General features: G+C 46.0%; 1 protein-coding gene across 2 annotated transcripts in view; it reads left to right on the top strand.

The window, feature by feature from the left end:
• Positions 1–653: 653 nt before the first annotated feature.
• Positions 654–15060, top strand: part of Gpc4 (glypican 4) — a 110607-nt gene continuing 96200 nt past the window's right edge. Inside the window, exons 1-2 of one of the 2 annotated variants that reach the window (XM_006257580.5) lie at positions 654–790; positions 1225–1413. In XM_006257580.5, the coding sequence (XP_006257642.1) occupies positions 1254–1413 (160 nt within the window). In that variant the 5' untranslated portion in view covers positions 654–790; positions 1225–1253. Of the gene's footprint in view, positions 1414–15060 lie in introns of both variants that reach the window. The other variant, NM_001014108.1, reaches the window with a different exon arrangement.

Below are 15060 nucleotides of genomic sequence, written 5' to 3'. Positions count from 1 at the left end.
AGGCTGGGAAAATGATTGTTAGAGCTGGGGACTAGCCTGTGCTCTTGGGGAAACACTGTGATGGGAAGCAGGTTAGGGGAAGCCAGGTGAGCCTCTCAGCCCAGCTGTGAGTTCCAAGTCCCGTCCCCCACCCCCCACCCCCGGGTCCGCTGTTTGGATCAAAACAATGCCAGTAACATGAGTGGGTGCCTTCGTCACCCAGGTGCTGGCTAGGAGTGACCCTGGATGCTGGGTGGCAGCAGCGAGGCTGGTATTGGGGCTGAAGGGCTCAGTGCAGCCCTGGCCCACGGGGATAGGCTGTCAAGTGGCTGTGGGGAAAGGTTGTGGCTCACACAGGGGCTCAAGGCCGGAGACCCAGGCCACCAGGATCTCTTGAGACTTGGCTCCTTAAGTGGGAAGAAACTGCCCTTTCCTCTCTTGGCGGGGGGCGGGGGGCAGGTTCCCCGCCTCTGAAGAGGAGGGCAGGAGGGAGGAGCCCAGCAGGGCGTGTTGCAAGAGGGAGCGCGGCGCGCCCCGTGCGGGCCCCCTAGGAAGTGGATTTGGCCCGCTCCAGATCCAACCCAGCTTCCAGGTTTTCTCCCGCCCCGGCCCTGCGTGCTCCCGCCTGTCTCGGGCTCGCCCCCCCCTCCACATGCCCGCCCCCTCCACATGCCCGCCCCCTCCCTCCCTAGGGCCGCCCCGCTTGGCCAAGTTTGCGGAGCCTCGCTGTGCAAGCCGGGCCAGTCAATCAGCGGCAGAGCTGAGAAGGGCACAGCCGTGCGGCCGAGGGCAGTGAGCTGAGCCGAGCTGGGTGAGCGGAGCAGCGCCGGGTAGCTGGAGCCCCGCGCCAGCGATCACCCGCCGACGCCGCCCACACTCTGCTCTCCTGCGACGCCTGCCACCTTCCCTTCCTTCCCTGAGCCCCTCCACCCCTGGCTAGCTGGCCCGGGTTCTCTAGCCTTCAGAGTCCCGAGGTCACCGATCCTTTTCCTAGTCCCGCGCCCATTCCACGCCTTTTCCCTTGTACCCCACCCCGGCTGGGCGCCTGGCACGGGGGACCGTTGCCTGACGCGAGGCCCAGCTCCACTTTTCGCCTGGGTCTCCTCCTCCTCCTGTCCTCCTCCTCCTCCTTCACTACCAACTCCAACTCCCCGGTTCACGCTCCGCTTGTGAGTGTTGACTCCGCGCCTCTTTGCCCGCTCCCGCAGCGCTGCTTTGCATCCAGTCTCATTCTGTCCCCTAAAGGTGGGAGCGCGTCCGTCAGGGTCCGCACCATGGCACGGTTAGGCTTGCTCGCGCTTCTCTGCACTCTGGCGGCGCTCAGCGCCTCGCTGCTGGCTGCGGAGCCCAAGTCGAAAAGTTGTTCGGAAGTGCGACGTCTCTACGTGTCCAAAGGCTTCAACAAGAACGATGCCCCCCTCTATGAGATCAATGGTAAGTGGGAATCCTAACCCCCCCACTGCCGGGCGGTGGGCACCCCGGGAAAGGGGGCGGCCCCCCCACGCCGCACCAGGTAGCCTAGAGGGAGAAACCGGCAGGCAAGAGCCAGCCCCGGCTTTGAGCGGGCACCGCGAGTGGAGGGGCGCCGCCGGTTTATTCAGCGCCACTCGCCACTCAGGTCCTCCGCTGCCGCCCCCCACCCAAGCCCTCTCACTCCTGGGAAGCCACTAGGGACTCTGGCCCTCAAAGTGCTTGACAAGGGCTCTCTTGCCTTTTCCGGGTTGAATTCCTTACTGGGTTCCCCGCTTTGTTGTGTGGGTGACGACGAGGCCGAGTGGGGGCGGGGTGGGGAACCTCCTGGAGTTTGCAGATTCCTAGGGGCGCAAAACGTGCGACTTGAATGAGCGGCTCATTGACGTTCTTCTAAAACCCCTCTCCCCGCCTCTCCTCCACCGCTGACACGGATTAGTTTTTAGGAACTGCAAGGGCTTTAGAAGTCACCTTTAGAAAGCTAACGCTTTACTCCGTGCTCGTTCAAATCCCGACTTTTGGGAAGTCTCCAGCTTTCCGGAAGGTGTTGGATAAAAAGGGTATTTCCCTTCCTTTTCTCTTTTCTCACCTCATTTTAAGGGTTAATTGCACTTTCAATTACAGACCTTTGAAAGGGCTGATTACAGGAAACCTAAATCTCAGTTTGGAGATGGTTATGCAAATGAAAATGGCTTTGCCTCTGAAAAAGTTCACGGGATTTCAGCACTGGGGGATTGCGGGGGGGGGGGGATTGCGTAGGGTATTTGGAGAAATCCTCCTGGAGCGCTGGGGAGGCAGCATCAGGTACGTCCTCCCCTCCCGCTCGCGAGGTCTCCAGGCCCGCCGGTGGCAGTGCCTGGGCGAGCCCTCCTTCTCTGTTGTACTCGATTTTTGAAGCCGCCAACTGTTGCGCACAGCCCTGCGGACTGGCGGCGGAAGCAGCACAGGTAGCTTGTTCACCCCGGGGGCTCAGAAGGAGCCACGGATCTAACTGGCTTTTGGCCAGCTTAACCTAACGGAGGAGTTAGAGATGCGAGCCCCGAAGGCCAAATCTCCATTCCGAACCTTTCATGGAAGTGTGCAGAGTGCGCCTTTGCCCCGCTGTACTAGTTAGTGCCCGGGTGGGGCAGGCAGGGGGCCAGCAGCCAGCAAAGGAAATACTGTAATTTTAACCAGGCGCTTCCAAAGGCTTAAGACTTGGGGGTCATCTTTTGGAAGGGCTATTAATAACCTTGGAGATTAAGTGCAGTTATCAATTACATATAAACTACAAAAGTAATTGAGGGAAGTTGCTGGGCACTTTCAGAGTGTAACTGGCCTCCGTCTAGAAATAGAACTGAAGAAATTGTTGGTAGTAGCCCAGGCGTCCATTGCACCTTGGCACTTGTCAAGTAACTCACACGCTTCTGATGAAAGGGTGTTTACCCTTCAGCTGCCTGTCTTTTTGGGAACTCAAGTATGTCCTCCCAGCCTCATGATTTTATTGGTTGTAGAGCTCTGAAAAGCCCCCTTTCTTTTCCTTCTTCCTCCTGCCCTGCCAGTAAAAGAGAATTGAACCAGCAGCCGCAGAAGCTTGAGGGCTCTGCAGGTCAGACCTGAGGTCTTTGTGCCCTGCACAGTTTGGGCCTGAGTGCTTCAGAGATGATTGGCGTGAAGGTTACAGTTGTCATTCCCACATTCTGAAGGGAGGCATGTAGCTATGCCCTTAATGGGACAGTGACAAGTTTCCATCTGCTTGTGCAAACAATATGTGCCTCAAAGATGGACTAGAGGCATTTTGGCAGTGGGCTACGAAAGCACCCTCTCCAGGTCCTTCAGGTTTTTGGTGTGCAGTCTCTAGAGATGCAGGGTATCTTCCCCAGCCGGCATCTAGTGTAAAAGGAAGTTGGAAAGGGGGTCAGGGACGCTGGGTGTTTCCCTTTGATTGTCATGGGCACTGTAAGACACCTGAGGTAGATCTTTGCACAAATGTCTACCTGGACCTCCCCCACCCCCCCAAAAAAGATAGGGAGTTATTAGTCCCCAGCAGCAGGAAATGGAAGCTAATGTGCTCACACCCAAAACATTTTCTTCTTTTTGTCTTGTCCTTCATCTCCCTCCCAGGGCTGCTGCTTTTATTTCCCCTTTTCAGTGACCTACTGGACCGCATTCTCCTGAGGAACAAAGGAAGTGCCTTTTTAGCTGGAATCCTTGGAAGACCACCAAGGACTTTAGCTCATGCAGTGCAATTTCGCACCACTTTCAACAATAACAAAAATGCATGACTGAATGGCTCAAAAATGTGGAGTGTTAGAGGCATTCATTTGAGTCTAGGGCACTGTCACAACACAGACAGACCCCAGACCTTTAGATGGCTAGTATAGAAGCAGGGTAATCTTTACCATCATCCTGGCCTCACCAGTTGCTCACATTAGCCTCATCTTCTGTGGACTGTCCTTAGGTAATTTTGGCCATTTGGGGAGGCAGTTCTGGGGAAGTCAATGTAATGACTTGGCATGAGCCTAGATCTGAATGAATTAGTTGCCAAGCACTTTACTTGGGAGAAGTATGTATTTTCCTCAAAGTCGGGGATGATTTTGCAGGCAGTGGGTTGTAATGTCTACGGGATTAGTTCACTGGACCCTAGGCTTCTCCAGGTTTAATGTTTTATTTTGTTTGGAAAGAAGGAATAAGATTAACCTAGGGCTTTCTGCACATGCTAGGCAAGCACTCTTACCCCTGAGAGATACCAGACCCCACTTCTTGAAGTTTTAGTCTTGATAGCCTTGCACTTGGCCTTCTAGAGGTCTGGAAAGACTGAGCAGATTTGGTTGGTGTTCTGAAGTGAAGGACTCACTTAAGTGAAGAACTCTCAGTTACAGATCATAGTTGTGACAATCTTGACGTTCTCTTGAGGGTGTCAGGAAGGATCATACTGCCTGAGTTTTTGAGTGAGGTCCTGCATTGCCCACATGCTTGACTCCAATACTTTTCAAATAATGGCGAGTCCAGATGCCACAATCACAAAGCATCTGTAATAGCTTTCATTGGCCATATTTTGTTGGAGTGCCTGTTATGTCAAGTATTTTGTGCTTAGCATCACAGAAACAACAAGAAGGGTAGTTGATCACCTCCACCCCCAAAAGAAAAACAACAAAACACTGGGCTTGGTAGTAGGGAGATAAGCCAGTCACACATACTTGGAATGTACCATGAAGTGTGATAAGAACCGTGTGACTGATAGGAGAAGTGTGGGCTTGGGATTATCTAAGTGTGTGGGCTTGGGATTATCTAAGTGGTGAGGCATGTGCTTAGCATGTGCCAGACGCTAGGCTCAATCCACAGCACAAACAAAACACAAGGAGAAGGGATTGGGACTAGAGTATTACATAGGTACACGGTAGTTTGTTAGTATAAAATAATATGCTATGTAAATGTTTTCTTAAAGGTTTACTTTATATACATTGCTGTTTTGCCTGCAGGAATATCTTTGTGAGGGAACTGGAGTTATAAGCAGTTGTTAGCTGCCTTGTAGGTGCATTGAACCTGGGTCCTCTAGAAGAACAGTCAGTGCTCTTAAGCCCTGAGCTGTCTATCTCCTCAGACCTTGCTCTCTAAAATCCTAATCATTTTCATTAGGATATGTGACAGCTAGCACATTAATAATATACTGGAATTGCCTTGAAGAGTATGGCATTTAGTTAGAAATAGTATTGAATTTGTAAAAGGTCCCTTTTCACAGCAACATAGAATGATACCAGGGAGAACTTTGTACCAGTCACTGTCATCTTGGAGTCATTGTTTCTGTTCTGTTTATCTTTATGAGCAAAGAACCTGTGAACACATACCTACACTTGAAGTGCTCATATATGTATCTCAAAGGAGTCTGGAAATTACTTAAGCTATGTGAGGACAGAAGGGAGGGGAGGGAAGGGAGGGAGATACTGAAATTTTATTGTAAATAAGAAAAAGTATATGTTTCGAGATTTCTGTTGTTCCTCCATTTAGCTGGGTTGGATTTTATTTTATATTATTTGATTTCATTTATTTTTTTTTGAGACAGGGCCTTATGATGTAACCTTGGCTATCCTAGAACTCACTGTGTAGACCAGGCTGGCCTTGAACTCACAGAGCTCTGCCTCCCTCTTAAGTGCTGGGGTTAAAAGCATGCAGCACCCCCACACCCAACTGGGGTTGGATTTTGTTATTGACCTTGTGATTTTTTTCATCTATTGGCATGATCAGTTTTGCTCTCTGTGTTTCATTTGAGAGGTTCTTATTGAACCCCAGGGCCCTGTCTCTTCAATGTTAAAGTAACTGTCTTCTGGGTGTGCTAAAAAGAGAACTCAGTAACAGTTCTGGCTTATGCAGTTGAATCTCTTTTAGAATGTATAAATATAAAATGTTTGATTCAGTGTAATTACTATTTTACCTTTATTTTATTCACATTAGGTTGCATGCAGTTTGGGGATTAGCTGGAGACTCCACTGAGGAAAGGAAAAGGGAGTTTTCTGCCTCCCTCCCCAACATCAGTTTTAGTCTGAATCAGTCTGAAGTATCCTACTTTGGTTCTCCAGTAACATTAACTATTTTGCGTAGCACAAGGTTTGTTCCTATAGGCTCACAAAAATACATTTTTGCCTTTTAATAGCTAGTAGCTATTGTGTAGTTTCTTTTGGGTCAGGCCAATACTAAGGACTTTGTCTCATTTAAAGGCCACAACTGTCATCTATGCAGTCAAAAATTATCATCTTTAATTTACTCATAGAAACTGAGATTGGAAAGGATTAAGAAATACATGCATGGGGCTGGAGAGATAAAAGCTCTTTCTCGTGGCTCTCATGGCTCCGCAGTTAAGATCAGTGAGTTCCAACCATCAGCGATGCTAGTCACAGGGGATCTAACGCCCTCTTCTGGTCCCCGAGGGCGCCAGCCATGCACACAGTACACAGGCACATGCAGGCAAAACACCACCCATTCACAAAGAAGTAAGTAAATACGGTAATTAAATAAGAAGTACACTCAGAGTTGTACAGATTGTGAGTGGCAGAGGCAGGGTTGGAACCCAAGTCCTCCTTGACCTCGAAAAAATAGGCACTGTGTTGTGCTAAGATGGGAAGATATATTCTCTGGTTCCTTTGGAGGTTCTAGAGATCTAAGTTAGGCAGCCCTGTCCTCACACTGTAGTGGAGAGGATCCAGTCACCTCTTCAACAGGCAAAATGTCAAACCCAGTTATAGATAGCATAGAGTCCATAGTAGGAGGAATATACATTATTTCCTGGACCATAGGGAGCAGTGAGGGTTCCTACGCAGGGAAATATGGCTTATGTTGTTTTAGAAAAATAGTAACACTCTGGAGTTAAAGGAGTTCGTGAGGCAAGAGATAAAGGCAGGCAGATCTAGTATGAGGGTATTTAAATAGTTCTTAACTAGTCTGCCTACCACTCTCAACTTCCCATTCTGATTTGGCTGTTGCCAGCTGCTTTGGATGGAGTCATCCGTCTGTGTTGAGCTTCTGTGGCTCCAGGTTTCTTAAATCACCCTGTTTTCATTGAGTCACTGCTGAACTCACCAAGAGTTCTCTGCCTACCAGTCAGTAACGAAAATGTTCCAGCTGATGGGCTCATGCATATGGTTCTCTGGTACCCATGATGAGACAGCATTCTACTTCCATAGTATATAACAATCTCACTGTTTCGTTCTAGTCCCAGGAGTCTTGGAACTAAACATTTAAAAGAGGAAAAAAAATTGAGAATAAATTTCTATGATATGTTGATGTTACCTGAGAGCATTGTTTTGCTTTGAGGGAGTAAATGCAGTTATTGAACTAATAACTGAGCATTATAGGCACTTACATATTTTTTACATTTCTTTATCTGTGTGTATATGTGGCGGTGGCAGGAAGTTGTGGTAGGGGTGCCAGTCAGATGTGTTTGTGAATGTCAGGGTAGCTTGGGAGTGTTGGTTCTTTTACCTCTATGTGGGTCCCAGGGTTGAACTCAAGTGATCACACAGGCACCTATATCTGGTGAGCCATCTCACCAGGGCCCTGTTAGAGGAAATTTTAGAAAAGATTCAGAATTCTGTGTTTCTTCATGCCTTGCAAAACAGTTTTAGGAACAGACAACTGAAATGGTTATGGTTTTTTGCACACTTAGAAGAGCACATTACCATGTTAGGTCTAGAGCATTGAGCTTGTTCAGTGTACATGAATTATGCTTTTTACCCAAATCTAAATTTTATATTTACCAAGCATAACAGGATCAGAATATTTTATATAAATAAGCAGATACATTCAAATGTGAACAGGTAACAGCATTTCCAATTCCACTCAGTGAAACATCTGTTGCTTACTAGAGAGAACATGAAAGTGCAGAAAACTCACGAAGCAATTCCATCCTGAAGGTAATTTGAAATATTATATTTAAGTTCTGATGCATTTAATTTAGCAATCTTGTGGGAGAGAAAAAAATCAAAGAGATCCATCAGCCAGGTATTCAACTTTTGAAAAAGAAACTCTAACAAATGTTCGAAATTAGGGGAAAAATTGAATGGAAGAGTTAAAGAAAGTCAATAACCTCCAGGAAGCCTGGAAACTATGTAAAAACATCTTATTGGAAGCCCAGATAAATGTGTACCAGACATCAAAAAGACCAGCTGCTTGGGGGAAGGAAAAAAAAAAAAAAAAAAAGAACGAACGAACCCGGCATGACTAACTGGCAGAGTGAAAGAAGTTGCTTCAGGGAAAAAAGACGTCTCTCACAACACAGAGGCTAGGGCAGGAGAAGTCCACCAGGTATGGCGAGGCAGGTACAAACTGGAAATTAAGTGAGACAAAAGATAATTGACGGTGAATCTTGTGAGGTAGATTGAAAATTCCTCCATGTTACTAAGATGGTGAAGAAGGTAGGCGGAGCTCAGCTTTCCAGAGGAGAAGCAGTATGGTTTCTTTAAAGCGATATCATGTCTGATTAATCACCCAGCGTTCCATGCCAGGAAAAAAAAAAAGATCATGAGAGGGCTGGGTGTATAGTTCAGTGATAGAACACATGCTTAGCATGCACAGGGCTCTGGATTCTATCCCCAGTATTAGTCATTCAATCCAATCAATAAAAGCATTTGGACACTGGGAAACAGACATACATAATTTAGGTTTAAAAAAAGTTATGCAATGGGATACTGGAGCAGAGAATACTTAAAAGGTCTATTTATTTTGGGATAGGTAGTGATGGTGGTTTATTAACGATGGGAAATTAATTGAGGGAGAAAAAGAAGTCTGGTGCCTTAGAAGTAAATGGAGAGGACCTGCTTTCTTAGAAGGAGTAACTCTAGTCTAACTCTGTGACAAATTTGTCTGATACTTTTGTTGAGAATTTTCTTTCTTTGAAAAGGAGGGGGTGGGGGTATTAGAATGTAGAATTCAAATGCAGAATTAGATTAGTGGTTGTCATTTCACATTGTACTATAGCATTACTTGGGGGAGATTTTAAAGTACACTGATGTCTGGGGTACTACACAACAGCAAAATCTGAGTGGGGCTATGTGTTGGCTGACTGGGTTGCCCCCTGCCTTCCCCCCTCCCCTGTGTCTGGTACTAGAGATCGAACCTACACTAGGACCTCCTGTGCAAAGCAAAGTGCTCTAATTCTGAGTGATATCCTTGGCTTTCTTTTTCATTTTGAGACAGGGTGTCATTAAGTTGACCTGGCTGGTCTTGAACTTATCTGTAGCTGAAGCAAGCCTTTAACTCAAGTTCTCCTGACTCAGCAGTAGCGGCTGGAATTTCAGGCCTCTGTGCGTATGTTTTTTCTTAATGATTATCTGCAGTTAAAAACCACTGCCATTAACGATGTCTCTGGTCCATCTCATCTCTGAATCTCTGTGATTCTGAGATTCTGAACTTTCCAATGAAATTGACTCAGCTAAAAGCTTCCATTGCAACACTCTGCATACTTGCGTTAATTTTGACTAGTCTGAGGTTAAGTGAATGCCTTTTAAATTTGGGGAAAGAGATTTTAAATCCAGGCTACAAGCACAAACCTGAACCATTGACTCTTTGAAAGTAGAGACACAAGGACATTGAAAGCACTTTGGAAGGAATTAGGGTGAATCCAGCTTTCTTGTCATATATTGAGTAAATGTCAGTGTGCATGGTGATATTTCTTTCCCTTCTCTTTATTGGTAAAATCACCCCAAATCTCTTTATTCCCAACTTTAATGTCCTCTTTGCCACGTGTTTATTTTCTTCAAGTGTCGTATCACGAAAAAGAAGTACAACAAATCCCTGGGCTTCTCCTGGGCACAAGCATCCAGAACACAGCTGGGAATGTGGGAACTGCTGGAAAGGCTCAGTGATGGGGACAGCTGTGAGAAAGCCTGTGCGTTCTGCCTGGAAAAAAGGCCTTGAGAACTTTTAGCATCAGTAATCATTGAGCAGAGCAGTATGCTAGACTCTGGGGATTCTGGAAGGTGTAAAAGCGGAATCAGGCTTTTGAGTTTCCATCTGAATGAAGCAGATAGATTACGTAGATAGCATTTACACAGGAGGAGATAAAGTACATCTGTTTTCCTAACCTGTGGCTGATAAGTTGTTGCAAGTGTGCTGGCTGGGAGCTCAGAGGGGTGTTCTAGAAAGCTTTGTGTTTTGTTTTGTGGAGGAACGTAAAACTTGACATCTGATGGAAGCGAAGAGGCTAGCGTGAAACTGAGTGGCCATAAGCTGAACACATTACACACACACAACCAGTTTGTTGATCTGGCCTAGACTAGAGGCACCCTTCAATTTTGAAGAGTTTTATTATTCTAAATTATGTGCATGTGTGTTCCTGTGTACATTGTGTAGATGCAGAGGCCAGAGGTGCCTGTTCTCTCATGGAACTCAAGTCACAGGTGCTTTTAGGCACCTGCCACAGGTGTTGGGAAACAGATGCCTGTCCTCTTTGATATGTTCTGCAATGAAAGTTCAGAAGATACATTTGAGAGACTTCCACTGGAAATACTGGGGAAGTGAATGAAAGCTCTCAAGGCAGTGGCAGGGGACAGGGGGTGGGGTTAAGTTAATTTATACTTTCTCCTGTTGAGACTACCCAGGGTCCCTGTGAGTGAATCAGTCAATGTGCTCCTTTGTTTCTCTCCCCATCTTCCTTCCCCATCTTCCTCTTCTCTCTTTCACTTCCCTGTTACCTTCCCCATTTCCTCTCAATCAGGTCTTTTTGATTGTTGCCCAGGATGGCCCCAATTTGCTCTCCTTTTGTCTCATCTTCCCTAGCACTGCATGCGCAGTTGTGCACACCATTTTACCTGGCTGGTGTCTTTATTTTTAAAAGAAAAAATAGATTATAGCTAAGCAGTAGAGTGCTTGGCCAGTGTGTTCAAGGCTCCGAGTTCTGTCTCCAGCTTTCCACCCCTAAAATCGGTTAAAGACTGTGTATTATGAATGTGATGGCTTATTCACTTGAGAGCGTTTGGCTTATGATTTCGTTCCCCTCCAGCTTCTCTTCCAAGCCCTCTAGAAGAACATCCACGTTACAGGAGTCACCTGCTCTGCCTAGTTTGGGAACCCAACATTTTGACCTAAAGTCAGAAGATGCAAGCAAACTGGCTCTCAGGTTGAAATATTTGGATATTGGTTTCTCTTTTAAACATTGACCAAACTAAGTAAATGGATAATGATAAGAAAAGAAAGTTATAAGTTAAGGATACTTAACCCTGTAGCTATTTGAGCCTTTTAAGAAGAAAGCTCCCTTTGCCCTGTTAGACTTGATCTTAAAGACCCGACCCATGGGCTCCAATTCTGTCAAACCAGGTGGCCCACTGGTAGGTTCTTCAGTAGTATTTTGCGGTTTCCGAAGGTACAGGACTTATTAAAGTTTCATTTTAATTCTGTGAATAGATTTTTTTTGGGTGGTTCTGAGGGTGAAACCATGTACATAATTACATGGCAAGGACTTTACATCACTGAGCTTGGCCCTCATTCTAGGAACTGGCATTTTCATTCCACCTGCGCTGTTTGAATGTTTTTATCTTCCTTCAAGTTCATATATTGTGAGCTAAACACTGCACATGCTTGTGGTATTGGGACGGTGAGACTTTTGGGAGGGAAGCGAGCGTTTTTGAATGGGGTTAGTGTTCCTATTAAAAGAGCATGTGTTATACGCATTCAGTAGTGAGAAGCCTGGCACGTGTGAACTAGGAAGTGGACCCTAACCAGACACCAAATATGAATATGTCAGTACCTTGATTTTGAACTCCTTCTTAGCTTTCTGGTGGTGTGCAATCCACTTCTGCTATTTTGTAAGCCACATGTTCTGCTTTATTACAGCTACCTAGACCTTGCTGCCCAAAAGAAACAGGGCAATGCCTAGTGTGTTATTCCTCTCCACCTCCTAGTGTTGCTGTTACTCGGTTTGCTCTGGGGTGAGAGGACAGCATTGCTTGTGGTTTGTTTTAATCCCAGGAGACTTCTCACATTGTCTGCTTCAGCACAACTCACTGGGCTTGCAGATGAGCTTTTTGAAGCTCGCCTGGCTTCGTTCCTGCCTACAAGGTGCTCCTTTCCTGCCTTTTACCCAGGCCCTCATGTCAACTTCATCCTGACCATTCTTTACACAGCAACCTTGCTCACAGCTAGCCTGGCTTCATTCTAAACTATCCAGCTTGTGTCTCCCAGAGTGGCTGGAAGTGGTTGCATTTGCACTATAGCATTTCCCTTGGTTCCCCCAAGCCCTTGATGTCAGCATCCCAGCAAGCATGAGGTCTGCGGCATAGAGGGCTTTTTTTTTTCCTTCCTCCTTTTATTGTTTCTATTCTCTCACATATTTGTCTCCATTGAGTTTTCAGTCTGGTGTTTAGTCAGAGACAAAAACAAAGTCCTCTGCCCTTGCAAACAGCAGTGGAAAGCATGTGGTTAGCAGCTCCCACTTGCAATGGTCCAGTCTGAGTGGGAGTGTCATTTTTCTGGCAGTTACTTCACAGAAGTCCCTGTGTGTGTGTGTGTGTGTGTGTGTGTGTGTGTGTGTGTGTGCGCACCAGAATAGACAGTCATTATAGTCTTTACAATTTATAGTTGAATTTTTATGTACTATTGTCAGAATTGCTTTAATTATACAATATTCTCCTGCGCTAAGACTTTTTTTTTAAAGCAAACCAAGACAAACTTTTCACCAGCGTATCTTTACAGTCCTTCACAGTTACTCCTTCTCCAGGGAAGTCAGTAGGTTAGTGCTTTGGGTCCATGGAAAGATTTCTCTTTCTTTTTGGCCTTGGGAGGAGGGTGTTGAAGTGAGTGCATTTTAAGCTGCACTTGAATGAATTGCCGTGTGGTTAATGTTTGGCCTTGTTTACCCTCAGTTTGGTACTGAGTGTCTTTGCTCTCTCTGCTCTGCTGCTTCAGGTCCATTGGGCCTGGATGCCCTTGGGAGAGACTGTTCTCGTGGGAGGAGGTCAGGTAATTGATCATTAAGCAGTCTGGCACCCTGAGGCCACATTCTCATTCAGGTACAGAGGCAAAAGAAAAAGAAATAACTTTGCCATGTAAATGTCTGCATCCATTTTCTTATGGTCTGAACAAAGATTCCAGTCACCCATTTTTCTTACAGTGTGAACAAGATTCCAGTGATTGGGTGGGATGTATTTTTGCTCAGAGGGTCTTCTATGGTACCTACCACTGGGCCATGTGTTCAAGGTGTGTCCCTAACCTCCACTCCTCTTGAAATCAATCTCACACACTGCCACAATGATCCGGGTGCCTATCACCTCTTGCTTGGATTCATTAGTGGTTTATCATCACTAGTGTCCTTGCCGTCAACACAGCAGCCAGTGTGTTCCTGTTTTCTTACTCTTAACTCAGGTCACATTACTTTTTCTGCTCAAAAGGCTCTAGTGGGAGACAGTGAGATTCCTCGAAGATAATAGCATTTTCCCTCAAGTGTGGTGACTTTAAGTTTCATCCCCAGGACCCACACGGTGGGAGAGATCCAGTTCTCACAAGTGTTCCTTTGATTTCCACTTGTCCACCGTGGTGTGCACACCAGCATTGAGTACATACACAAAACCAAATCAAATCAAATCTAAATAAAGTTTCTAGTTGCTCCCCGTGTCCCCGACCCACTCCAGAGTAAACGTCAGAGCTTCTGATGCCATATGGTATCTGGCCATCAGGGTCTATCAGTTGTCACAGTTTCTCTCCCTTCTGTGATGCCCCTGGCTCTATTCTCATCACACTATCTTCTCTAACTCAAGTACGCAGGCAGAGTTGGGCCTTTGCATGTCGCGTCCTAGGCCCTCACCCGTGCTAAGTAGGTAATGTACCATAGGGTTCCACCTCCAGGCTTTGTACTTTTCTCAGTGTCTAGAATAATAGCCTGTAGCCAGAATATAGTTCACCCCCTCATAAGTTTCAAGCTTCACCACTTATTGCCTCACTACAGAAGCTTTTCTTTATCCATATTTAAAATAGGAAAATGCCCCCCATGCTGATTTTTGTCATGCTCCTCCACTTTCTTTTTTGTGTTATCACCATCCAACCTTGGGGCAGGGAACTTGATCTCTTTGTTCACTGCCCAGCACTTGATGTCTTTAATATATTGTTAGGTACTTAATATTTATTAAATGAAGGCATACATGAACATATTTTTGCAGATGAGCTTCTCTAAGGAGAAAGTTTCTGGTGACATAGTGCATGAGACAATATGCACATCTTAACCTGTTTTCCTTATAGGAAGGGGTACCTAGGCTGAGGAGTCCATCCCTATTGAGTTGGCTGTTCACTGGCAGGTACTGGAATCAAAGCAGTGAGAAAGAGAATTTAGCACCAGGCCTCACAGACTTGTAGCTCATGGACTACCAAGGATTGGAGGAGAACTGTTCTCTAGCTGCCTGCTACCCCAACCCATATACAAGCCATTTGTGTTTCTGACCGTAAGTCCTCACCACTTGGAGAATACTTATCAGAGCAGTGCAGAGGTTATGGACCTGTTATCAGGACCTAGAAGGAACACTTACTTTTTTGGCCATATACTCTGGATGGACATCTTTATTGACACTTGTTGGACTTGTATGGGTATTAGAAAGTTCCAAGTTAACTCTTGGATCAATTTTCTGTTGTATTCTGGGCAGGAATTGGTGTATATGCAGCACCAAAGCCTTCAGATAGTTGTGAAAAGGCAGTGTCCGCTCTCATCCCATAATGATAGAGTGCCTCAGAATGGTGTCCCTTAGTCCAGTAATGATTGTTAGAGTACAACACTGGCTCAGCAAATTATGGCTGCAATGTCCCTGTCAATTGCTAACTTTCCTCTCTGAGCCTTTTATTGGCTATGACTAGGTGGCAGGCAGGAGGAGAGGAGGACCCTGGCCCCTAGCCCGGAGAGCAAGTACAGAGAGGTTGGTCTCAGAGATTAGGACAGAAACAAATGCAACTCAAGTGATAAGTGTAGCACTTGCAGGAAGCCCCATGATCTGCTCAGCCTTGGCTTTCACCATTTCAAGAGTTACAAGTTTTTAATTTTATTCTGTTTTAGGTAATTTCTCTCTTTTCCTTCCTTTTTCTTTTCCTGTGCTTAATTAAGATTGAAGGACTTCACATAAGCAGAAAATGTGGTCGACCACAGGACAACATCCTCTGCTACAT

The sequence above is a fragment of the Rattus norvegicus genome, chromosome X (assembly GCF_036323735.1).
Source record: "Rattus norvegicus strain BN/NHsdMcwi chromosome X, GRCr8, whole genome shotgun sequence".
Classification (NCBI taxonomy): domain Eukaryota; kingdom Metazoa; phylum Chordata; class Mammalia; order Rodentia; family Muridae; genus Rattus; species Rattus norvegicus.
The sequence above is the reverse complement of the archived record's forward strand: the minus strand, read 5'-3'. Positions and strand labels throughout refer to the sequence as shown.